We start from the raw sequence: 27485 nt of genomic DNA on the forward strand, positions 1-27485 counted from the left end.
TGTCCTATAATTGTCTACGTGTGGTGCGGGGGACCTGGGCACGACATTTAATGGGGGAATGAAGGGGAAGATCGGCTCTAATGGGTGTTGTTTACAGACAATGGGACTAGGGAATGGGGTAAGGGGAGAGTTGGGGAGTATCGGAGAAGATAGGGGAATATTTACAAGCGGATATGGAGGTCAAATTCCATATTCGCAACAATATATATATACTAGCTTGGCTCGGCTCGCTGCGCTCGCCAAGCGTCGTTACTGAGGAACGGGCTTATTTTAGCTGAGGCTAATGACTGTACCTGAGTTGCTGTGTTGTCATGATTTCACAAATCATAATACAAACAATTACTTTGCACAAATGTATTTGTTGTGTTTGTGATATTACATTTTTATAGGCAATTTAGGTTGAAGATTTAGGTTGAATGTTTTTTTTTTCAAGAAAGAACCCCTCAGCACTTATAGTGGAGGGGTAGGTGCAGATTGGAAGTTTGGGACGATTACACCTCACCACCACGTAATTCAAAACACCTCACCACCAAGTAATTCAAAACACCGCACCACCACGTAATTCAAAACACCGCACCACCACGTAATTCAAAACACCTCACCACCACGTAATTCAAAACACCTCACCACCATGTAATTCAAAATACCTCACCACCAAGTAATTCAAAACACCTCACCACCATAAACACGTAATAAAAACACCTCACCACCACGAAATTAAAAACACCTCACCACCACGAAATTAAAAACACCTCACCACCACGAAATTGAAAACACCTCACAGCCATCAAGCACGTAATAAAAACACCTCACAGCCACGAAATTAAAAACTCCTCACCACCACGTCATTTAAAAACACCTCACCACCAAGTAATTCAAAACACCTCACCACCACATAATTCAAAACACCTCACCACCACATAATTATAAATACCTCACCACCGCGTAATTATAAATACCTCACCACCACGTAATTCAAAACACCTCACCACCATGTGATATTAAAACCTCACCACCACGTCATTTAAAAACACCTCACCACCACATAATTCAAAATACCTCACCACCACGTGATTCAAAACCACCACAACATTATTAAAAACACTTCACAACCACGGAAACAAAAGTTTGTGGGAGTCGTTAAGTGAGAACACAGACACTGCCCAGATGTGTAGATATCTATCTATAATTCCAGTAATCTCTGTGTGTATGTTTGTATGTTTGTATGTATGTATGTATGTATGTCTGTGACCGCTGTTTCTCGACAACTACCGGTCCGATATACTTGAAACTTGCCAGGTATATTGCTGGGGACCCGAGGATGTGCCTTTTCAAGGTTTGAAATTAATCGGACAAGTAGTTACCGAGCTATGGCGATTTAGCCGTTCGCCGTTCGCTTTGGCGTTGCGAATGGACCAAACCATTTCATGTAAATAGAGGGGGGGGGGGGGGGGGGGTTCTGTGGTCGTTGCGAATGGACCAAACCATTTCATGTAAATAGAGGGGGGGGGATTGTCACCGTACTCGCAAGCCGTTCGCCGTTCGCTTTGGCGTTGCGAATGGACCAAACCATTTCATGTAAATAGAGGGGGGGGATATAATTTTAGATATATATATATATAGTACGGGCATATATATAGTACGGGCATGCCCTAGTATAGATAAATGACTGTACCCGAGTTGTCGTTTTGTCATGGTTTAAACCAATCATAATTCAAACAATTATTTTGTACAAATGTATTTGTAATATACGTGATATCACATTTTATAAACAATTGAAGTTGAAAACTTAAGTAAAAAAAAAAAAAAAAAAAACCCAAAAAATTCCAAAAAAATAAAACAAATAAATTGGAATAAAAAAAATTCCCTTAGGATATACCGACGGGAGAGATATGTGCATACCAGAAGTTTGGTACGATTTCACAAAAGTTTGAGAAAGTAGTTCAGTGACAACACAGGACAGGACAGACGCTGCACACGCATATATATATATATATATATATATATATATATATATATATATATATATATATATATATATATATATACATACACACACACAACAACATGCATTTTAAAGGCCATTTTCCCTACAAGAGCAGGGGTTATATATATATATCAGTCACTATGCGACCTTCATATCATCAGTGGAGAACCGCCAGCAAGGTGTCCCATACAGCTGCTGCTGCACCTTGCTGGGAGCGATACGCACCGCCTGCCACGCGGTGACGTTATCTCTGGTATCCACTCATCATATGGAGTCGACCTGGTTGCGGTTGGGAGTTACTAATAATGGTATCTGTAATCTGGTTCTCCAATCTAATGAGCGGACAACATGACGTCATCGCCATGCACGTCCGCCTTGCCTGCAAAGTTCCAGAGGAACCATCTAGCAGTGCGTCATTACGGATTATAAATACAGATACTGTCACAAGTGCATGCAAAACTCAGTTACCGACCTGGTTTCGCCCTTGTTGGGGCTTCATCAGGGCAACGCAGTGAGGCTTTCCATACACTTGTAACTCTGTGACCCTTTCGGTTTTTATATCAGTCACTATGCGACCTTCATATCATCAGTGGAGAACCGCCAGCAAGGTGTCCCATACAGCTGCTGCTGCACCTTGCTGGGAGTGATACGCACCGCCTGCCACGCGGTGACGTTATCTCTGGTATCCACTCACGGACGTGCATGGCGATGACGTCATGTTGTCCGCTCATTAGGTTGGAGAACCAGATTACAGATACCATTATATATATATATATATATATACACAATATATATATTGTTACGGAACCCAACGTCGGCCTCTTTCCCCCTTATCAAGGGGGGATTAATCCCCTTGTCTGACTGACCGACATGGTCCCGGGGGTATGACGTCACGCCTGGTCAGCGCCGGGTAGGGTATTAGGCCCAACCGTCCTATGACCTAAATACCAGCGCCTCCCGGTGCGCAAGGAACCCCCCCCCCCCCCCCCAGCTCACGGCCGCAGCGTAATGGACTGGTTGCGCCGAGCGAAGCGAACTGCGGCGTGAGCCGTTTATCAAAGGGGCTAAACCCGATTCATATGCGTTGGCCGAATCGCGCCACGTGCACTCAATTTGGAAACCTCTAAAGCGACCGAATGTGAAGAAGAAGACAAAGTAGGAAGAACAGGGATTTATTACTAATTATTGTTATTGTACACAATCAAAAAGAACCAAGGGAGAAGGAAAGATAACGAAAGTAACTGGAAGAAGAAGAAGAGGAAGACAGTGCAAATACTAGCTTATACTATACAATCTTACTTAAACCCCAGGACAACATAAAAGACGGACGACAATCAGACTTAGACGGGGGATGAAGGCAGGAACGACTGGCAGGAGGTGGATGGCTGGACGGATGAGGTGGGATCTCAGGGCGGGCAGGATGGATGAGGTGGGATCTCAGGGCGGGCAGGATGCGGGTCCGGTTCGTGTGTGCTCGAGATGAGCAGCCGCCGTTAAAGCTCAAAGCTGCGGTGGTTCAAGCTCCGGTGGTTCAAGCTGTGATGGTTCAAGCTGCCGTCTCTGCCGCATCTGACGCATCCCTCTCATCTCTGGTGGGGGTGTTGCGTGACGGGTTATATCGGCCACACCCTCGAACCTTCGCGAACCTCCCCAATCGCTCTCTCTCCGCCCTCTCAAGCCAAACCCCTCGTGCCTGGTTGGTCGGCAAGGGCTCTCCTGGCTCCACCCTCTGATGACGAGGTTGAGACACGCCTTTCTTCTCCGAGCTAGAGCACATGGCAATGGCGGCAAATGCAGAAAACCGCCCAATGCAGTTGGCAATGAAGGCTGGCAATTGAAAGGGGATCCGTCTTATTTAATTGATGCAACGCAATGAATTAGTGGACCACAGAGCCTTATACTGACATTTACTAAGGACATAGCTACTGAGGGAAACTTATGATTGGCTACGTGTGTGCGATGGCTTAACTAAGGACGACCTTTGACCTTTACAATTGGAGGTATTTACAAGGAATATTTACAGCACACAAAAGGGTATATTTTACAGCAAATTAGACACACAGTTCCCAAATCCTCAACTATATATATATATATATATATATATATATATATATATATATAAAAATAAATAACACACACACACACACACTACTCAAAATAATAACAAAATCACAATTTTTGATCCACACAACATCATACATATTGATGCAATGTTCATGTCTTTGGCAGCCATTTTGGGAAATGTCTCCCATTACTGTCATGGGACAAGTCTGTGATGGCTCTTTAGCCAATAAAAAAAATTCCCATAGACATGTCCTAACTGTGTGCCAAATTTCATGTTTGCCATCAATGGCACAATTCCACCAAATATTTCACATATCTGCAGCACTGTAAGTATTGAAAGATTTGTAACTTTATTTTTTTTGCAGACAAAATGGCTCTGTGCATGTTTGTGTTCTACTGAAGTGTATGCCAGTACATGTATATGTGGAAGAAGCTTTTTGCCTGATCCTGTATTTTTTCTTTTGATTGCATCACATCCTTGTTTAGTCACCCAAATTGGTTATTTGAGTTGAGGTGAAGATCTTATGATTATTATTGTTTTCTTTGTAGGTGTGGGTGGATGCCTGCACCCAGGTCTTTCTTTCATATGGCCTTGGCTATGCTTCCATTGCCACACTTGGCAGTTTCAATTCATTCCACACAAATTGCTACAGGTGAGGGAGAATAATGCATAAATAGCATTTGCTTAATTTTTTCGCAAGTACGTAACTGTATAATACTTGCGACAGGGATATGTATGGAAGGGTGGGAGGAGGAATGTACATTGAAAAATTATTGTTTTGGTGAAATGCTGAGTGTGGTATTTTGTGATGAGGATGCAACAATGATATTGGAATATCTTTTTTGGGTGGGTATGGGGAGGGGTGGTGGAGGTCTTGAAATCACTTGTGTGATTTCACAAACTTGAAATCATTCAACATTTTGTTTTATAGCAAAAACTATTTTTATTCACTGCAATAATTCTTCATTGCTTTACCAATTCATACTTTGTTTTATCTGTATTATCTTATTAGTCCCGTACAGGTTTCACCGTTCACTTTATATGCACTTCAGCGCGAACTCTATCTGCCTGTCTAACATGCTAATTTGCCAATTATTTGTCTAACGTGCTATTGGCTATGTGCTATGGAGCTTCTTACCAATGACTGCACACAAGTTCCCATTAATAATAAATGGTTTATTACAAGGAAAATTATAATTGTTTTGCCCCGGAAACAGTGGTATGTGCTAGTTAGGATCCGTCCTCTCCATGCAAGGATATCGCAGTACCTCAACAAATGGAATTTCGAAGTCAGCCCAGCATGTGACTGTGGTGTCCCCACCTCGATCAGACTATTCATCACATTGTGAATGAGTGTCGCCTACAAACTTTTGATGAAAGATTTAGGGCAATCCACCTAAGACAGTGAGTGCTTTGACTTGGCTGTCCAACGTAGACTTGGATCTGTGAGCTGTATTTTGAATAACATACTGTATTAGAGAAGGACAATAATAGACCATATGCAATAATAGATTATTCAAGGAAAATGGGGGTGGGTTAAGAAGAAGAAGAAGAAGAACAACAACAACAATGCACTCTGGGAACCTTCACTGGTTAAACAAATAACTTATCACATGCTTTCAGGGTTGATGATATGGAGATGGAAGAAACCTGCTCCATGCTTGAAGCTCTCACGCATGATGTGATTCTTTGTACGGGCCTTGCCTCGACGTGCACCAGACAGGTTTAGATGATATACTTGAACACCGAGTTTGGATAAGTAAGGACCGAATACATTGCAGACAGACAGACAGACACAAAGTCGTACCATGCACCATAAAATGCTGGACCAGGCAGGATTCACGGCATAGCAGGCAGGAACCTCGAAGGGGAGAGCATGCAACGAACCAACGCGAACAAGCCGTGTGCGGATGTGACAGACCACCTGTGGCATGCGCCTATTGGCAGATGCGGCCATCATGCAATGATCGATGGTCTACAATGATTGGCGGGGCAAGCCAGGGAATTTCCACACCGCTAGCGGTCTGTTCTTGGGCATGTCAGTTATCTATGTATGGTTCTCTGCCCTGGCGCGTGTCCTCGCACTACCACACGATCAGCCTTGTGAGCCACGCCATTTGGTTGGAACCTCAAGAAGAAAGGGCATGACAAGGACGGATTACAATGGGAAATGTTCAAGAATGCAGGAAGGTTATGGTGAAAATGATTTATATTTATAGAGTTTATCTTGAAATTGTTGTTCCACATTGTAACACTGATATTCTATGGAATCAAATAAAGATGTGGTTTGTAATATGAATGCCAATAGTAGAAATTGAGAAATTTATTTTGTATGCTGTGTCCGGAAAGGTAAAATGCCGACAAGTTTGATGTAAGCTTGGTAGATTTGCCATTGATGACACTTATAAATAATCATCTTAATGAGGACATACTAGCATAAGATGTTTCTCTTTAACAGGAACTCTATAATCCTGGCAGTCATCAACAGTGGAACAAGTGTGTTTGCTGGCTTTCTGGTTTTTGCTGTGTTGGGTTTCATGGCCCATGAACAAGGGGTTGCAATCTCTGCTGTTGCTCAGTCAGGTATGTGTGTGTATTATCTCTTAACTGCATTACTCTATGTATGATAGATTGACCGGCATGGGGAATTTCCATGTTTATTGATCATCTGGTTTGTTCAATGTCTGAATAATCTACTGGTAATACAATAGGAATTATGATGTGGCCTTTGTGCAACATTGTTTGATTTGTGAAATGTCAGTTTGGCTTTATGAAAGACCTGTTAATTAAAGCTTAACTAATGTTGGATGAAGCAGTTTTAGGTGTTTGTGTCTCCTCTGTAAGACTGTCTATCGTAAGATGCCATTGTAGTTCAGACGTTTGGCGTGGCATCAGTGTGGCTGATTACGTGATCAGCGTGGCGTCAAGACGCCTCCCTTGCATGTTTATGCATCTTGCAGAGCACTCGTGACTTCCCTTTTCAAAAGTGCTTTTTTGTGGCCAGTCCTGCAATTGTTGAAATTCTCAGTTTGATCATTTATCGACATCAATGTGTGTATACACAAACATATGCTTTGCTTGCGTATGCACTCTCGCAAGAGAGGACAGTTAAAATCTGGAAAATGTCTTTCGACAATCACTTCAGCACACTGAAACCTAACAACAGGAAAATTTGTTCAGCCAATTAATAACTTGTGGGCAACTTGTATCTTTATTTTTTCTCGGTGATTAAAATGAAATGGTATGAAACCTACGTAGTCATGTTAAATAAAGCCTTGGGTTGAGCAGTGAAAGGGGAGAAACCCCTCCCTCTCAATAGCCCTCTCCTCCCTCAGCATTCTACTTCAAAGAAATATTTATACAGTTGGAAAACTGTGGAGTGCTATTTCCAGAGTCCAATCAGCAGAGTATGTTTTGGCAGATGTGTACATTCATCTTGTGCATCTTACCTGTTTATTCATCTGTACCTTTTTATTCATCTATACCTTTTTAGTTTACCTGCATGTGTTATAGCTTTTGTAATTGGCATAAAAAGTTTTCTTTCTTCTATCTTCCTTGTATTTTTATTCAATAGATTATTTTTAATCAAGCCAAACCACTGGTGTGTGTTAATTTGTTTAAAAAAAAAAAAAAAGAAGGATTTGACATTGTCACATTGTATTGATGTCAAGTTTACTTTGTCAATGTCCCTTGTTAAACATTTTAAATCCAATGAAACATGTTAAATTTGTGCGTAAGTTTGAAGAATTTGCTGCTTCGTGGTCTGGTGCAAGAAAGCAAGCTTTGTGGTCTGGGTGTACAAATAAATTGCTTGTTACTCTGTGCCTGAAAAGCGGGGTTAAGCAATTGGTTCATGTCTGGCTGTCCATTTGTCCACAAACATAGTTTTATAATCTGGAAACAATATATTTAAATTGAATGTTATATTTTGAACATTGATTGGAACACAAACCTGCCATTTTACTGAACATTGGCTTTGGATTTATCCCAATTGCACATGCACAGAGGATTGAGAATTTTTTTTAAACTCTGTTTGAAATTGAAAATCATTCCAAACAGGACAATTGTTGTTTTTTATTTTTAGGACGTCATAAAGGACACAGGCATGAATAACTGATGTGACGTGTTAGATAAGGTGATGTAAATAGCCAGCTGTGTCAACGATGGTAAAACCCTGAATTAATGTTTTTAATCTATCTTTACAAGAGAGCTCATGGAAAAGCAAGACTTTTCCATGCCTTTTCCAGTCATTATTCCATTGAATTGAATGATATACTTGAACACTGTATAACACAAATCACCTTGACTTCCAAGAACCTCCAGTTTAGCAGTACTTGGACATTTTAAATATGGTGATTTATTATAAGGCTGCTTCAAAAGCGCTGAACTTCTGGAATATTTTTCTGGAGATCTCTAAAATCATCATTTTATTTAAATCGAAGTACAGTAAACCCTTAAATATCGCGGTGGTTATATTCCTGGAACTAGTTGGTTAAAACCTGAGTTTTGAGAAACCGAGGAAGGTCAGCTGCATCCAAAACTAAGTGCATCACAATTTACTTAAACGTGTAAAATAAATATAAATCTGCCTTACAATGAAGTTTCCTGTTGATTTTGAAGCAGATGAAATGTTAAGAAGCGATTAAACTTTCCCCCTCGTTGCCCCATCGTTCCTCCCCTATTAATCTCTTAAATCGTTTTCCTTTGTAATCTGTTAATCGTTTCACACTTCGGCGCCATTCCATTATTAGTAGAGCATGAGAAACAAGAAAAGGCTCAAGATAGAGATAACCGTGACAGATGAGCTCAAAAACCACGATTGGTTGAAATTAAACTCCTGGTTAAAATTAAACTCAGCAATAATGAAATTGGTACATAGAGGTTGCCATGATAGGTCAAAACAACGATATTGAAACCCACGGTACTTAAGGGTTTACTGTAAACATTTGAACACTGCATGGGGTAATGTGTTCTTTAAATTTGCTGGTTTTATATGTCGTTGTGGGTGTAGTATTTTGATCTTGCTGATGGGTCAGTCTATCAAGCCAAAGTCGCTAGCAGGGTCAGCTGAGGCAGCTATATTGGTGTACAGACATCCATTAAGCGAGAAGGGCACACCGGAGAGCACATATCTCTGCCAGGCTGATTTTTTTTGTATCCCACTGACGAGCAGGATCTAGACGTGGACTGAGCCAAAATTTAATTGGCTTTTTCTTATCACCTAACTAACTCATCAACCAAGTTTACTCATAACTCAGCCACATCTTTTTGAGATATCGTGCTGTATACAACAACAACAACAACAACAACAACATGCATTTTAAAGGCCATTTTCCCTGCTAGAGTGGGGGTTAGCCTTGCGGTCCCCATGACAATCTTCTCCATTTTGCCCTATTTTCTGCATCTCTCCTTGTTAACCCCCTTGCCCGCATTTCTTCTTCCACCATCTTTAGCCAAGTCTTTTTCGGTCTTCCCCGTCCTCTGCTTCCTTCTACATTCATTTCCATCACTCTTCTCAACCAGTCACTTTCATCCTTCCTCAACACATGACCAAACCATCTCAACCTGTTCCTCTTCACAGCATCAATCACAGGCTCTATTCCCATCATCTTTCACAATTCATTATTTGTCTTCCTCTCTCTCAACGATACTCCAAACATCCACCGAACCATTCGCATTTCCACCCTTTCCAACCTTCGTTGCTGCTCTATGTTTATTACCCATGTCTCGCTCCCATAAATCATAACACTTCTCACACATGCAGCATACACCTTTCCCTTCAGCTTCAACGACACTCCCCTCATCATCAGCACGCCACCCAGTTCCCGAAACTTCTTCCATGCACATCTCACTCGAGCAACCGTTGCCGAGTCTGATCCACCTTCTCCATTCAGCATGTCTCCGAGGTAGCAAAATGTTTTCACACCTTCCAGCTTCACGCCATCTCCAAGATCCAACTCAACATTTCCTCCATCTGCAGCTCCCTCTGTGCACACCTTACATTTGAATGTAGCTGCCACACTGGTTAATGACCCTCTCAGACCACTACATTTTTGATGAACCCACTCAGCGCACATTGTACATTGAATGGAGTTCACTCTGACACCCTTCCTACACACAGCACAGGGCCACTTCCCAGTTCTTTCCACCTCACCACATGCTTTAGCACTTGCCATCACCTTCCTCTTTCCGATATTCACCTTCAGACCTTTTGTCTCCATACATTCCTTCCACGTGTTCATCTTTTCCTTCAGTCCATCCATACTTTCCGCAATCAACACCAGATCATCTGCATACAACAACTCCCACGGTAAACCCTCCTTTACGTTCTGAGCCAGCACCTCCATCACAGCTACAAATAGTAATGGACTTAGTACCGACCCCTGATGCACTCCCACCTTCACCTCAAACTCACCACTGTTCCCGTCCTTCGTCCTTACAGCTGTGCGCGCTCTTTTGTACATTGCCATCACTACTCTGATCAACCATTCCTCCACTCCGAACTTCCTCAATGCCCATGTCAATACTTTGCGTGGTACCCTATCGAATGCTTTCTCCAGATCAACAAACCCAAGAAACAACTTCTTCCTCTTCTCCATGTACTTCTCCTGCAACTGCCTCACAACGAAAAGCGCGTCTGTCGTTCCTCTTCCTGGCATGAATCCAAACTGCATTTCGTCGATCTTCACTTTCTTCCTTATCCTCCTCTCCAACACCCTTTCCCATACCTTCATTCCATGCTCCAATAACTTTATCGCTCGGTACGAGCCACACTCCAGAGGGTCACCTTTCCCCTTGTATAGAGGGATGAGGGTACTCAGTTCCCAATCCACTGGAATGCGGCCTTCTTTCACCACCAGATTACAGATCTCTGTCATTCTCTTCACACCCCAACTTCCTGCTGCCTTCAACATATCTCCCACAACTCCCGTCGGCCCTCATGCTTTTCTACCCTTCATTGCTTTTATCGCTTCCTCAACTTCCTTCTCAGTTATCTTCTCTGCCGGTCCTAAAACAGGGTTACTCTCTATGTTGCCATCCCATTCATTCTCTGTATTCAACAGCATTTCCATATATCTTTTCCATCTTCCTTTAATTCCATCTGGGTCAACAACGATTTGTCCCACTTCATCCTTCAAGCAACTCACCCCCATCACATCACACCTCTCTTTCGCTATCTGCTTTGCAATCCTGAATACTGCTTTCTGACCCTCTTCCGAATCCAAGCGTTCTCCGAACATTTTCCTACATGCCTCCTGCGCCTTTGCTACCTCTTTCTTTGCAGCCTTCCTGGCTGCCTTATAACTTTCATGCTCTGCTGTTTCTGCTCCCGTACCCTTCGCCTTCTGCCACTCCTTGAACTTCTTCCTCTTCTCGTCAATCCTCTTTCCAACTTCATCATCCCACCACCATGTTTCCGAGTGCCTCGGTGGTCCTTTTGTCCATCCACATACCTCACCAACGGCTCCCAACAGACAAGCTTTCATTGACATCCAACCACTTTCAAGCTCAACCACATCATCCTCGACCCAACTCAGCCTCTCTTTTAATGCCTCCCTTACTGTCACCTCTTTCAACCTCCACACCTTCATTCTCGGTTGGTACTTCACCCGCCGAGCTCTCCTCGCACCTTTCACCCTTAGGTCGCAGACAACCAAGTGGTGCTGTGAAGCAGCCTCCTCCCCCGGGATCACCTTTGTGTCCCGGAGGTGCCCCCTATCTCGCCTACGCACCATCAGGTAGTCAACGGTTGTTGTTGACCCACCTGACGTGTATGTAACAAGCTTATTATCCTCTTTCTGGAACTGAGTATTACAAATCAACAAATCAGCTCCATCAGCAAACTCCAAAATCCTTTCACCTTCTCCATTTCTCACACCATATCCGTAACCCCCATGAACTCCGTCAAAACCATCCATACTCCTTCCCACATGTCCATTTAGGTCTCCTCCTACCACAACAACTTCCTCATCTTTCATGTTTTCCATCAGCTTCTCTATCGCACACCAGAACTTGTCCTTTTCTTCATCGCTTCGACCAACCTGCGGAGCATATCCCGAGATGACGTTCACCAAGAGCTTTCCAATCATCATTTTCACCATCATCAACCTATCACTCACTCTAGTCACACTCATCACACTGTCTACAAACTCCTCAGAAAACAGGACACCAACACCATTCACGCCCTCCGGGCAGCCTTGCCACACAAACTTGTATTTCTGTCCCTGCCTACCCTTCACCATTCTCACACCACTTCCCTTCCATCTCGTCTCTTGCACACAACATATGTCCACTCTTCTTCTGACCAATACTTCCACCACTTCTCCTGATCTCCCTGTCATTGTCCCTACATTCCATGTCCCAAACCTCAGAAACCGATCTCCACTTCGGGCTGTACCCTGCCCATATGTAGTTGTAATTGTCATGGTTCTCTTTTTGAGGCAATCTTTTTATGGCCGGATGCCCTTCCTGACGCCAACCCTCTTAGTCGTCTCTTACGACATGCAGGGATACGGTGTACCTATTCTTATCCAGGGTACACACCGGGAAACGTTTAAAACATGGAAATTCTGGGGGGGTGGGGGGTGGGGGGGGGTGGTGTCAAGGGAAAGATAAAATGAAAATAAACCCCTTCAGCCGGCACTTAGCTTGGCTTCCCAAAGAGTACTTTCAGGAGCTTGGCGGTTGTTGAAACTGGGGTAGCCACTCATGCGGGAAGTGGTCCAAAATGGCGGTGTAGAACGCCGCGCGTCGAAAACACAACAAGCGTGAGGCGAGCAGATTAGACGGCCTCCTTTCGATTCTCTACCGTCAAGTCCAATGCGGCCTTCAGCTTCCAAGAGCCCAGCAGTTGTCCAAAACCTCGTGTGGGGAAATGTGGTATCTGTCCGTCGTCTTGTCCACCGTCCACACGCGGCTCCAAGCTCCGGCGCGAGGAAGCCCTCCGTCCACCCGCACGCTTCGCCAGGCCCCGATGCTTTATATATAGTACGTATATAGTTTTTGGTCCCATCTCTCAATGGTGAAGAATCACTTTAAAATTCTTATATCTGTATCTGGATTTGGATCTTCAACATCGAATTAATTCGTCCTTGTTACACGCACAACCTCTCCACCAAATTTTATCCAAATCCGTCCACAACCTTTTAAGATATCCTGCACACATACACAAACAAACATACAAGGGTGAAAACATAACCTCCTTCCATCTTCGGTGGCAGAGGTAATATTTCCCATCATATTTACTATGATAATGTAGCAATCACATTGGCATTCTAAACCCAAGACTTGCATGAACAACCTACCTACTGCTGCCGTTCACTGTCTGTCAGATCATGACTGCTTTGTTTGTTTTGTCTTACAGGCCCTGGGCTAGCATTCATTGCATACCCACAAGCTGTGGCACTCATGCCACTTTCACAACTCTGGGCCGCCTTATTTTTCTTCATGCTCATTTTGCTGGGACTTGACACACAGGTGAGATTAGCTCTTCACAAATCAAACTCTCCCTTGGGTGGCTGTTTTCATCATGCTGAAGCTTGTTAAGCCTTGCATTGAGCTTTGAAAATTATTTCTTATTACTGGTACACCCACTCCATACGGGAGCAGTAGTGAGGGTCATGTTAATATCCTCTGTGGGATATATAGATCACAGTAGATGTTGGCTCGGGCCTCAAGACCATCGGGGGGGGGGGGGGTGTTCACTTACCACGTTTCTTGGAGAGTGCGCTCGCCCAAGTAATTTTTTTTTTTTTTTTTTTTTTTTTTTTTTGTATACAAGGTCGAGGCTCGTGAAAGAGCGAACATTAATCACACAGAAAGACAAACCGACACATAAAACATATAACATAGGGAGCGGTAGACAAGATGGGGAGAGAGGGGGAAGGACACAAACACAACATTTGAGAGCAGGGACCGAGAGACATGGAGAGATCTGAGAGAGGGCGAGGGCTTGGGGGGGGGGGGGGGGGCGTGGGAAGGGGGCGGTGGGAGAGGTATAAAACATATGGACACTGCCAGGACTTCCAGGAAAGAAGTTGGAATTTCAAACAAGGTGGATCTGGGGTGAATTAGCGGGGGTAGAAAAGATCAAGGTTTTGGATGGGGGAAGATAAGAGATGGTGGTGAACAGCTGTTTTAAAGACCTGGAGGGAGGAGTGGGATTGAAGGGAGTGAGGGAGTTTGTTCCAGAGGCGGGAGAAAAGAGGAATGAAAGAGTGAAGGTGAGCAGAGAGCCGAGATTTCGGCAGTTTAACCATCAGAGGGTTGCTGGCAGATCTTGTGCGACCTGTAGGAATATTTGGGGGACAGAGCACAGAGAGAGCTGGGGGTGCAAGGCCGGAGAGGAGTCGGTAGAAGACAGAAAGACCACCTACCTGCCTGCGGTGAGTGAGTGAAAGGCCCTCAGAGATAGCTTCATCGCGGGAGATTCCAATAATTCTGAAAGCTTTGGTTTCAACAGCGTGAAGCCGAGCTAGGTGTGAGGCAGGAGCACCGGCCCATAGGGGAGAACAGTATTCCATTGAGCTGCGGATGAAAGCCTTGTATGTGGTGAGGAGCTCAGGTGTGCCGAGGAAGGACTTCGCACGACGGAGGATGCCCAGTCGGCGACTGGCTTTGGAGGCCAGCTTGGAAATGTGGTTTTCCCAAGAAAGATCATGGCAGATAGTGAGACCCAAAATCTTGAGCGACAGAACTTCTTGGAGAGGATTGTTGAGAAAGTAGATGGGAGGGTTGTCCAGTCGATCTTTTCGGAGAGACATAGTAAGAGTGTGAGATTTGTCAGGATTGAAAGACATGTTCCACTTGTTTGACCAGTCTGTGATTTTGTCCAGGTCTTCAGAGAGTGAGGAGGCAGCAGACTGCCGATCTGAGGGAAGAGGAATGGAGCGGCAGAGAGTGGAGTCATCAGCAAAGAGATAGAGAGGATTTTCGAGAGAGTCAGAGAGATCATTGATGAAGACCAGAAAAAGCACGGGGCCCAGAACACTGCCTTGGGGAACTCCAGCCTGAACAGGAAGAGGAGATGAGAGAAACCCATTCAGGGCCACACGTTGACGACGACTAGAGAGGAAGTCCGCCAGCCATGCGTGGAGATTTCCATGGATACCAAAGGAGGAGAGTTTGGTGAGCAGAGCGGGGTGCCAGACCGTGTCGAAGGCACGTGATATGTCGAGGGAGACAGCTCTAATTTCCTGTTTGGCATTGAGGACCTCCATCCATTGTTGAGACAGCAGAAGCAGCATGTCCAGAGTAGAGTGACCTGGTCTGAAACCAAATTGATGATCAGAGATCAAGCCATTGGAGAAGAGGAAAGATTTCATATCCGAAGCAATGATGGATTCCATGACTTTGCTGATAATTGGGAGAAGGCTGATTGGTCTGTAGTTGCTAGGATCTGTTTTTGCACCTTTTTTGTGCAAAGCAGTGATGTTGGCTGATTTCCAAGCAGATGGCAGTTGACCTTGAGCAAAAGAGAGGGTGAAGAGAACAGAGAGAGGGTGAGATAGAGCAGCAGAGCAGGATTTTAGGACCCGTGGGCTGATGCCGTCGGGTCCAGTTGCAGAATCAGAGTCGAGGGTTGACAGAAACTTTTCCACCTTGTCAGGAGGAAAGGACACGGAGTCCAGGAGCAGCAGGGTACGACTGGGTATGGTGGGTACAGAGAGGGATGGGTTTGGGACACAAGATTTAGAGGCAAACACAGAGTTGAGGCATTCAGCTTTTTCACGTGCGGAGTCAGCTGTGTAGCCGTTTGAGGTAAGGGAGGGGATGGAGGGGGAACAAACACCAGAAACGGATTTGACCAGACGCCACCAGGATTTGGAAGAGGGAGACAGATAAGAGAGTTCGGTCTTGAGAACGGAGAGATATTGTTTCCTGGCTCTCCTGAGGGTGGACACACACTTGTTTCGGGCTTTGTGAAAGGAAATGAGATTTCCTTCCGTTGGATTTGCTTTCCAGGAGACGAAGGCAAGTTGTTTCTGGGCAACAGCCTCACCACAAGATTCCGTGTACCATGGACGGGAGGAAGGGTATGACAACTGAAGACGAGATGGGATAAATCTGTGCATGAGAGAGAGCAATTTACTTTGGAAGAATTCCCAGGATGAGTTGATGTCAGAGGTGGTAGAGATGGGAGACCAGTCCAGATGATTGATGGCTGCTTGAAGACCGTGCCAGTTGGCCTGAGTGAAATGCCAGACTCGTCGACGCTGAGCAGGCTCCCTGAGGATGGTCAGAGAGATGTCCACTTTAACAAGGACATGATCAGATGATCCGATCGGAGCAGAAGAAGAGCAGCAGACATTTTCAGGGAAGTTAGTCATAACCAAGTCCAGAAGAGAAGATGTTCCGTTGACTGAGATCCGGGTCGGGAAATTGACAGATTGTGTCAGTCCCAGTGAGTCGCAGAAGTCCTTTGCTGAGGAGCCATGGCTGGTGAGAGAGGTACCCACACCCAGCCAACTGGCATGATGACAGTTGAAATCACCACATATGAGGAAGAGAGAGTTGGGATGAGTAGATAGAAGTTGGTCCATATCATCAGACAGCGAGATGTAGATCGAGTCATCACTGTTTGGTGGACGGTACAACACACATATGAACAAGAGGTGGGAGCGAAGGGGAAGCCGTAGCCAGAGGTATTCCTGGGGGTGAGGTGGAGAGAGTGCAGTGCAGGGCGAGTGAGGAAGAGTTTTTGATAAAGATAGCAACCCCGCCTCCAGGACGAGGCTCAGGTCTATCATACCGGAGGAGGGAGTAGCCCGGGAGAGATACTATGGAATCAGAGACATCATAAAGGAGGAAAGTTTCTGTTAAGCAGATCACGTCTGGTTTGACAGAAGCAACCTGTATGGAGAGATCAGTTAAGTTTGAACGAAGGCCCCGGATGTTTGAGGTCCATACCGTTAATGAAGAGGAAGGGGGAGCATCAGATACAGAACAGGGGGGAGGAGGGGTAGGGTAAGATGTGGAAGAGGTGGAAGAGGTAGGGAGAGCTGTTGAAGGTGTGTCAGAGATTTCAGAATAGCTCGGAGAAAGGGAAGGATGGGGCGGACAAAAGGTTTGATGGTGATTGGGTGAGCCACAATGAGGTGTTATTTGAGGAGGGGGAAGAGCGAGGCAGAAGGTTGGGGGAGATGGAGGTGAGAGTTTGAAGGGGGAAGAAGCGGGGAGGACGCTTTGAGGAGGGGGAGTGAGAGGGGGGAAATTGAGAAGCAATGAGGGTGGGGAGATTTGAAGGGGAGGGGTGAGGGGGGAGTTTGGGAGGGAAGGGGCAAGGGGAGGGATTTGAAAGGGATGGGATATGGGGGAGATTTGGAGGGGAGGGGTGAGGCAGGAGTCGAGGAGGGGAGGGGCGAGGGGGCGTCTTGGCGGGGAGGGGTGAGGGGGTAGTTTAGGAGGGAGGGGGCAAGAGGGGAGATTTGAAAGGGATGGGTGATGGGGAAGATTTGGAGGGGAGGGGTGATGGGGAAGTTTTGGAGGGGAGGGGTTATGGGGAAGATTTGGAGGGGAGGGGTGAGATTGGATTTTTGAAAGTGTACGATTTATGGGAAACGAACATTTATTGCAAAATGAGTTTCTTGTGACCTTCGAGTTAAAAATACGTTTAAGGACGCTGGATGGAGGATGGAGTGCAGGAGAGTTTAGGGAATGTAGAAAAAAGGCACTATAGGAGATGGATATTTTTTTTGGGATGAATTGATTTGGTGAGCAGGTCGAAAGCAGCCTTTTAAAGAAGAAGAAGAAAAAGGTGTTATAAAATATGACGGAATACATAACTTGAGGGGAAAGTGTAAACATTGAAGGTTAATGAGTGAAAACTATCTGGGGAAATGGGGGAGAAACACGTGGTCGAAGAACGAACGAACGAATAAGAATGAATAAACGAATGAGAACAGAGAAGGAAAATGTTTTTTTTTTTTTTTTTTTTTTTTTTTTTTTTTTTTTTGAGTTGAGATTTACACAAGGAAGTAGGCTATGGGTGAAAAGCCTGGGAATACAGAGAACGAAAGTTATTGGATCACAAAAGACGGACCGCTGAGAGAAAAACAAAGCCTCAAGGTTGTACAGTGCACACTGTACAAGGCTCAGCATTCAAGCAAGCACTCCATTCAAAACAGTTGATAAGGACCAGCTGTCTTGGCAAGAGCTAGATACAGTGCATTCAGAAAGTTTTCAGACCCCTTCACTTTTTCACATTTTGTTATGTTGCAGCCTAATGCTGAAATCGTTTAAATTCATTTTTTCCACCCGGCCAAACTGAGCAATCGGGGGAGAAGGGCCTTGGTAAGAGAGGTGACCAAGAACCTGATGGTCACTATGGCTGAGCTCCAGAGATCTTGTGTGGAGATGGGAGAAACTTCCAGAAGGGCAACCATCACTGCAACTCTCCACCGATCTGGGCTTTATGGCAGAGTGACCAGACGGAAGCCTCTCCTCAGTGAAAGACACATGAAAGCCCGCTTGGAGTTTGCAAAAAAAGCACCTTAAGGACTCTCGGACTGTGAGAAACAAGATTCTGTGGTGTGATGAAACCAAGATTGAACTATTTGGCCTCAATTCTAAGCGTCATGTCTGGAGGAAACCAGGCACCGCTCATCACCTGCCAAATACCATCCCAACGGTGAAGCATGGTGGTGGCAGCATCATGCCATGGTGGTGTTTTCCAGCAGCAGGGACTGGGGGACTGGTCAGGGTAGAGGGGGACAATGAACGCAGCAAAGTACAGAGATATCCTTGATGAAAACCTGAAACAGAGTGCTCAGGACCTCCGACTGGGCCGAAGGTTCACCTTCCAACAGGACAATGACCCTAAGCACACAGCCAAGGCAATGCAGGAGTGGCTTAGGGACAACTCTGTGAAGGTCATTGAGTGGCCCAGCCAGAGCCCTGACTTGAACCCAATCGAACATCTCTGGAGTGACCTGAAAATGGCTGTCCGACGGTCCCCATCCAACCTCACAGAGCTTGAGAGGCGGGGTGCCAGACCGTATCGAAGGCACATCATACGTCAAGGGAGACAGCTCTAATTTCCTGTTTGGCATTGAGGACCTCCATCCATTGTTGAGACAGCAGAAGCAGCATGTCCAGAGTAGAGTGACCTGGTCTGAAACCAAATTGATGATCAGAGATCAAGCCATTGGAGAAGAGGAAAGATTTCATATCCGAAGCAATGATGGATTCCATGACTTTGCTGATAATTGGGAGAAGGCTGATTGGTCTGTAGTTGTTCGGATCTGTTTTTCCACCTTCTTTGTGGAAAGCGGTGATATTGGCTGATTTCCAAGCAGATGGCAGATGACCTTGAGCAAAAGAGGGTGAAGAGAATAGAGAGAGGGAGTGAAAGAGCGGAAGAACAGGATTTTAGGACCCGTGGGCTGATGCCGTCAGGTCCAGTTGCAGAATCGGAGTCAAGGGTTGACAGAAACTTTTCCACCTTGTCAGGAGGAAAGGACACAGAGTCCAGGAGCAGCTGGGTACGACTTTGTACGGTGGGTACAGATACGGGTTTGGGACACAAGATTTAGAGGCAAACACAGAGTTGAAGCATTCAGCTTTTTCACGTGCGGAGTCAGTCGTGTAGCCATTTGAGGTAAGGGAGGGGATGGAGGGGGAACAAACACCAGAAACAGATTTGACCAGACGCCACCAGGATTTGGAAGAAGGAGACAGATAAGAGAGTTCGGTCTTGAGAACGGAGAGATGTTGTTTCCTGGCTAGCCTGAGGGTGGAGACGCACTTGTTTCGGGCTTTGTGAAAGGAAATGAGATTTCCTTCCGTTGGATTTGCTTTCCAGGAGACGACGGCAAGTTGTTTTTGGGCAACAGCCTCACCACAAGATTCAGTGTACCATGGACGGGAGGAAGGGGATGACAACTGAAGACGAGATGGGATAAGTCTGTGCATGAGAGAGAGCAATTTACTTTGGAAGAATTCCCAGGATGAGTTGATGTCGGAGGCGGTAGAGATGGGAGACCAGTCCAGATGATTGATGGCTGCTTGAAGACCGTGCCAGTTGGCCTGAGTGAAATGCCAGACTCGTCGACGCTGAGGAGGCTCCCTGAGAATGGTCAGAGAGATGTCCACTTTAACAAGCACATGATCAGAGGAGCCGATTGGAGCAGAAGAAGAGCAGCAGACATTTTCAGGGAAGTTAGTCATAACCAAGTCCAGAAGAGAAGATGCTCCGTTGACTGAGATCCCGGTCGGGAAATTGACAGATTGTGTCAGTCCCATTGAGTTGCAGAAGTCCTTTGCTGAGGAGCCATGGCTGGTGAGAGAGGTACCCACACCCAGCCAACTGGCATGGTGACAATTGAAATCACCACATATGAGGAAGAGAGAGTTGGGATGAGTAGATAGAAGTTGGTCCATATTATCAGACAGCGAGATGTTGATGTAGATGGAGTCATCACTGTTTGGTGGACGGTACAACACACATATGAACAAGAGGTGGGAGCGAAGGGGAAGCCGTAGCCGTAGATTTGTATTAATATATTCTTTTGTAATAACATTATGCTGTTATCATTGGTGTTGTTGTTACTTTTGTTATTATAATCTGCCTTGGTAAAATGCCACGATTAGCTATATTAACGTGGATGTATGCACCTTAACATGGAAAATCCTCTTGGGGAGGGCAAATTGTCGCTACAACTGTGATCTTTTGACCCTTAATCCTCTTGTCAAATTTGGTTGAGTTTGTATAATAGTCAGGTTCACTATGTCTATAAATTATATTTCGTTCAAAATCATGGTAGATTAGCAAACCTATACATTTTTGGAAAGGTTATAGCATAAGGAAACTAAAAATCAATGTTTACATTTGGAGAGATACCTCTATGGCGGCCATTTTGGATTTTCAAAATGGCCACTGTAAAATACATATTTTGTTCTATTTCTGCCTCTAATTACCCTAAAAACTTTTAAAAACATACTAAACCTATATTTTCAGGGACAAGGAATCCAATGAAAGTATCAAATTAGTGCTATGTGGAATGGTAAGACACGAATCAAAGGTTTTGATTTGCAAAATACTGTCTTTATATTCGCGATAAGTTGCATAATCAAATACATGTTATCATTTTGTACAGGCAGTTAATAACATCAAAATGTGTCACAATAATTCATATCACCAAACATACACAGGCAGTCAGCAAAATCATATATACACATGCAGTCAGTATAACTTCACATCTACACAGGCAGTCAATGACAAAATATACACAGGCAGTCAATGGCATCAAACATACATGATTACAGAATATGCCATTTCGAGTTCGTCATCACTGTCCCGTGTGTCGTATCCGACAATATATTCCGCATCGTTTTCACAGTCCGTTCCACACAAGCAAAGGTCGGTCAAATTGATTGGCAAATCGAATTGGTCGAATGGTCGATCGAATCGAATTCGATGAATCGAATCGAATCGATCGAATTGGTCGAATGGTTGAATGGTCGATCGAAGCAATTGGTCGAATGGAATTGGTCGATTGGTCGAATTGGTCGAATCGAATTGGTCGGAATTGGCAAATGTAAACATTGATTTTCAGATTTTCCATGTAATAACGTTTCCAAAAATGTATAGGTTTGCTAATCTACCATGATTTTGAACGAAAAAACATAGTGAACCTGACTATAAGTAACGACCTAAATGTATCGTGGTGAGACAGACACCAAATTGTGTATTTTTTGTGATTTGGGGAAAATTGTTTTGCTGATGAATAATTGTATGTTTAACTTTCATCTTCCTTTTCTTTCCTGATGAGTTTGGTGCAGCCCAGAAATTGTTGATTATTGACTGGGTTTCTGGATTTACTTTTTATCATCGTCCACTCTGAGACTTGACAACATTACTTTCTTTAGCATAAGAGCTTTTGCTCCATCATTACAGAACCATTCTTTATCCTGTCCCAGACTCGACCTCCCTGGTCAAGTGGAAATGCCAGATCAGCACCAGTGGAAATGTTAAAATAAATGTCCACCACAAACTGTGTGAATGCAAAGACTGCGGTGGAATTTGATGAATGGAGCACCAATGGTTACGTTTTTGTTTCATACATTATGTCTGAGATTCTATTTCTTGGTCTACCTTGGAGATTCATAAGAACGTTTATTTATTCTTTCTTGTATATTTTTACTTTGGTAGAAGGCTGAGGACGTTAATGCAATGGATGTTTATACCATCTTGGTTCCAGATTTTGTTGAACTCCTTTGGGTAAGGCTTTGGTCGTCTCGCATGGTACGCTTCTGCAGAGACATTTTCATCTGTGTACAAAACTCGCGACCTCTGTCACAGTTCAAGGATGAGCTCAGCGATTCCATCAACATTTGGAATATCTTTCAATCCTGACAAATCTCACACACACCATCTCATTCTGAAAGGATGCCTCTGGCAAACCCTCTTATCTACTTTCTTTCCAGTCATCTTAAATAAGGTCAGTCATTCAAACTCCTGGGTCTCATTATCGGCCATGATTGATTTTGGGCAAACTACATTTCCAAGTTGCCCTCCAAAGCCAGCCGCTGACTGGGCATCTTCAGTTTTATAACATCCTTTCTTGGCACATCTGAACTCTTGTCTGCCTCCCAGCCTTCATCCACAGCTTGGAGTACTGCTCTCCATTCTGGGCTGGCTCCCCTGCCTCACATCTTGCTCAGCTTGACGGTGTGGAAACCAAGGCCTTTAAGATTATTGCAATCTCACACAATGAAGCTGAGTCAGAGTCTACGGTATTACTTCGCCGTCACAAACAAGTCGGTGGTCTCTGTCTTCTACCGTCTCTTTTCTGGTCTTGTACCCTCTGCACTTTCCTTGCTTCCCCATCCTTCCCCATCCTTCCCCATTGTTATAAATGTTCGTCTTTCATTAATCATCCACTTTCTAAACTCCCCCCTTGCCCCTCCCCTCCTAAACTCCCCCTGAACCCCTCCCCTTCAAAACTGCCCCCCAACCCCTCCCCTTCAAATCTCCCCCTACCATCCCTCTCCAATTCTCCACCCCTCCCACCCCCTTCTCAAAGCTGCCTCCTCCAGACTTCATCTCCCTTCTATCTCATACCTCCACCTCCCCCAACCTTCTACTTTCCTCTGCCACCCCTCAAAGAACCCCTCACTGTGCCTCATCCCATCACCATCAAACCTTTCATCCTCATCCTTCCCTTTCTTGTAACACTTCTGTAATCTCTGACACGCTATTAGCTGCTCTTCCTACCTCCCCCACCCATCCTTCATCTGCCCCTACCCCACCCCACCCCTCCCCTCTCCTGCACCCGATGCTCCCCCTCTCTCCTCATTAACGATATGGACCTCAAACATCCGGGGCCTTCGCTCAAACCTGATTGATCTCTCCATTCAGGTTGCTTCTGACAATCCAGACTTGATCTGCTTAACAGAAACTTTCCTCCTTCAATATGGCTCTGATTCATTAATATCTCTTCCTGGTTACTCCCTCCTCCGGTATGAGAGAACTGAGCCTCGTCCTGGTGGTGTGGTTGCTATCTTTATCAAAAACTCTCTTCCTCACTCTCCTTGCACTGCTCTCTCTCCACCCCACCCCCAGGAGTACCTCTGGCTACGGCTTCCTCTCCGCTCCCACCTTTTGTTCACGTGTTCTGTACCGTCCTCCAAACAGTGATGACTCCATTTACATGTCGCTGTCTGACAACTTGGACCAACTTCTATCAACTCTCCCCCCCTTCGCTCCCACCTCTTGTTCATATGTGTGTTGTACCGTCCACCAAACAGTGATGACTCCATCTACATCTCGCTGTCTGATGATATGGACCAACTTCTATCTACTCATCCCAACTCTCTCTTCCTCATATGTGGTGATTTCAATTGTCACCATGCCAGTTGGCTGGGTGTGGGTACCTCTCTCACCAGCCATGGCTCTTCAGCAAAGGACTTCTGCGACTCACTGGGACTGACACAATCTGTCAATTTCCCGACCCGGATCTCAGTCAACGGAACATCTTCTCTTCTGGACTTGGTTATGACTAACTTCCCTGAAAATGTCTGCTGCTCTTCTTCTGCTCCGATCGGATCATCTGATCATGTCCTTGTTAAAGTGGACATCTCTCTGACCATCCTCAGGGAGCCTGCTCAGCGTCGACGAGTCTGGCATTTCACTCAGGCCAACTGGCACGGTCTTCAAGCAGCCATCAATCATCTGGACTGGTCTCCCATCTCTACCACCTCTGACATCAACTCATCCTGGGAATTCTTCCAAAGTAAATTGCTCTCTCTCATGCACAGATTTATCCCATCTCGTCTTCAGTTGTCATACCCTTCCTCCCGTCCATGGTACACGGAATCTTGTGGTGAGGCTGTTGCCCAGAAACAACTTGCCTTCGTCTCCTGGAAAGCAAATCCAACGGAAGGAAATCTCATTTCCTTTCACAAAGCCCGAAACAAGTGTGTGTCCACCCTCAGGAGAGCCAGGAAACAATATCTCTCCGTTCTCAAGACCGAACTCTCTTATCTGTCTCCCTCTTCCAAATCCTGGTGGCATCTGGTCAAATCCGTTTCTGGTGTTTGTTCCCCCTCCATCCCCTCCCTTACCTCAAACGGCTACACAGCTGACTCCGCACGTGAAAAAGCTGAATGCCTCAACTCTGTGTTTGCCTCTAAATCTTGTGTCCCAAACCCATCCCTCTCTGTACCCACCATACCCAGTCGTACCCTGCTGCTCCTGGACTCCGTGTCCTTTCCTCCTGACAAGGTGGAGGAGTTTTTGTCAAACCTCGACTCTGATTCTGCAACTGGACCCGACGGCATCAGCCCACGGGTCCTAAAATCCTGCTCTGCTGCTCTATCTCACCCTCTCTCTGTTCTCTTCACCCTCTCTTTTGCTCAAGGTCAACTGCCATCTGCTTGGAAATCAGCCAACATCACCGCTTTGCACAAAAAAGGTGCAAAAACAGATCCTAGCAACTACAGACCAATCAGCCTTCTCCCAATTATCAGCAAAGTCATGGAATCCATCATTGCTTCGGATATGAAATCTTTCCTCTTCTCCAATGGCTTGATCTCTGATCATCAATTTGGTTTCAGACCAGGTCACTCTACTCTGGACATGCTGCTTCTGCTGTCTCAACAATGGATGGAGGTCCTCAATGCCAAACAGGAAATTAGAGCTGTCTCCCTCGACATATCACGTGCCTTCGACACGGTCTGGCACCCCGCTCTGCTCACCAAACTCTCCTCCTTTGGTATCCATGGAAATCTCCACGCATGGCTGGCGGACTTCCTCTCTAGTCGTCGTCAACGTGTGGCCCTGAATGGGTTTCTCTCATCTCCTCTTCCTGTTCAGGCTGGAGTTCCCCAAGGCAGTGTTCTGGGCCCCGTGCTTTTTCTGGTCTTCATCAATGATCTCTCTGACTCTCTCGAAAATCCTCTCTATCTCTTTGCTGATGACTCCACTCTCTGCCGCTCCATTCCTCTTCCCTCAGATCGGCAGTCTGCTGCCTCCTCACTCTCTGAAGACCTGGACAAAATCACAGACTGGTCAAACAAGTGGAACATGTCTTTCAATCCTGACAAATCTCACACTCTTACTATGTCTCTCCGAAAAGATCGACTGGACAACCCTCCCATCTACTTTCTCAACAATCCTCTCCAAGAAGTTCTGTCGCTCAAGATTTTGGGTCTCACTATCTGCCATGATCTTTCTTGGGAAAACCACATTTCCAAGCTGGCCTCCAAAGCCAGTCGCCGACTGGGCATCCTCCGTCGTGCGAAGTCCTTCCTCGGCACACCTGAGCTCCTCACCACATACAAGGCTTTCATCCGCAGCTCAATGGAATACTGTTCTCCCCTATGGGCCGGTGCTCCTGCCTCACACCTAGCTCGGCTTCACGCTGTTGAAACCAAAGCTTTCAGAATTATTGGAATCTCCCGCGATGAAGCTATCTCTGAGGGCCTTTCACTCACTCACCGCAGGCAGGTAGGTGGTCTTTCTGTCTTCTACCGACTCCTCTCCGGCCTTGCACCCCCAGCTCTCTCTGTGCTCTGTCCCCCAAATATTCCTACAGGTCGCACAAGATCTGCCAGCAACCCTCTGATGGTTAAACTGCCGAAATCTCGGCTCTCTGCTCACCTTCACTCTTTCATTCCTCTTTTCTCCCGCCTCTGGAACAAACTCCCTCACTCCCTTCAATCCCACTCCTCCCTCCAGGTCTTTAAAACAGCTGTTCACCACCATCTCTTATCTTCCCCCATCCAAAACCTTGATCTTTTCTACCCCCGCTAATTCACCCCAGATCCACCTTGTTTGAAATTCCAACTTCTTTCCTGGAAGTCCTGGCAGTGTCCATATGTTTTATACCTCTCCCACCGCCCCCTTCCCATGCCCCCCCCCCCCAAAGCCCTCGCCCTCTCTCAGATCTCTCGATGTCTCCATGTCTCTCGGTCCCTGCTCTCAAATGTTGTATTTGTGTCCTTCCCCCTCTCTCCCCATCTTGTCTACCGCTCCCGATGTTATATGTTTTATGTGTCGGTTTGTCTTTCTGTGTGATTAATGTTCGCTCTTTCACGAGCCTCGATCTTGTATACAACAAAAAAAAAAAAAAAAAAAAAAACCTCATCCCAACTCGCTCTTCCTCATATGTGGCGACTTCAACTGTCATCATGCCAGCTGGCTGGGTGTGGGTTCCTCTCTCACCAGCCATGGCACCTCAGCAAAGGTCTTCTGTGACTCATTGGGACTGCCACAATCTGGCAATTTCCCGACCCGACCCGGATCTCGGTCAATGGAGTATCTTCTCTTCTAGACTTGGTTATGACAAACTTCCCTGCAAATGTGTGCTGCTCTTCTTCTGCTCCAATCGGATCTTCTGATCATGTGCTTGTTAAAGTGGACATCTCTCTGGCCATTCTCAGAGAGCCTCCTCAGCGTCGACAAGTCTGGCATTTCACTCAGGCCGACTGGCACGGGCTGCAAGCAGCCATCAATCATCTGGACTGGTCTCCCATCTCTACTGCCTTTGACATCAATTCTTTCAAAGCAAACTGCTCTCTCTCATGCACAGATTTATCCCATCTCGTCTTCAGTTGTCTTACCCTTCCTCCCGTCCATGGTACACTGAATCTTGTAGTGAGGCAGTTGCCCTGAAACAACTTGCCTTTACCTTCAGTTGGATTTGCCTTCCAAGAGGCAATCTCAGTTCCTTCCACCAAGTTCGGAACAAGTGTGTGTCTACCCTCAGGAGTGCCAGGAAGCACCATCTCTCCACACTCAAGAATGAACTCTCAAAGCTGTCTCCTTCCTCCAAATCCTGGTGGTGTCTGGTCAAAGCCTTTTCTCGTGTTTGTTCCCCCTCCATCCCCTCCCTCGCATCAAATGGCGACACAGTTGACACCGCAAGTGACAAAGCCGAATGCCAAAGCTCTGTGTTTGCCTCAAAGTCTTGTGTCCCAAACCCATCTCTT

General features: G+C 45.6%; 1 protein-coding gene across 8 annotated transcripts in view; it reads left to right on the plus strand.

Annotated features, from left to right (window-relative positions):
• LOC137437893 (sodium- and chloride-dependent creatine transporter 1) overlaps positions 1 to 27485 on the plus strand; it is a 112216-nt gene that overhangs the window by 49436 nt on the left and 35295 nt on the right. For all 8 annotated transcript variants that reach the window (XM_078766317.1, XM_078766320.1, XM_078766321.1 and 5 more), the window contains 3 exons: positions 4601 to 4704; positions 6511 to 6635; positions 13417 to 13529. In XM_078766317.1, the coding sequence (XP_078622443.1) occupies positions 4601 to 4704; positions 6511 to 6635; positions 13417 to 13529 (342 nt within the window). The remainder of the gene's footprint in view (positions 1 to 4600; positions 4705 to 6510; positions 6636 to 13416; positions 13530 to 27485) is intronic.

This window comes from Myxine glutinosa, chromosome 12 (genome assembly GCF_964187855.1).
Source record: "Myxine glutinosa chromosome 12, kmMyxGlut1.1, whole genome shotgun sequence".
In the NCBI taxonomy this organism is placed as follows: Eukaryota; Metazoa; Chordata; class Myxini; order Myxiniformes; family Myxinidae; genus Myxine; species Myxine glutinosa.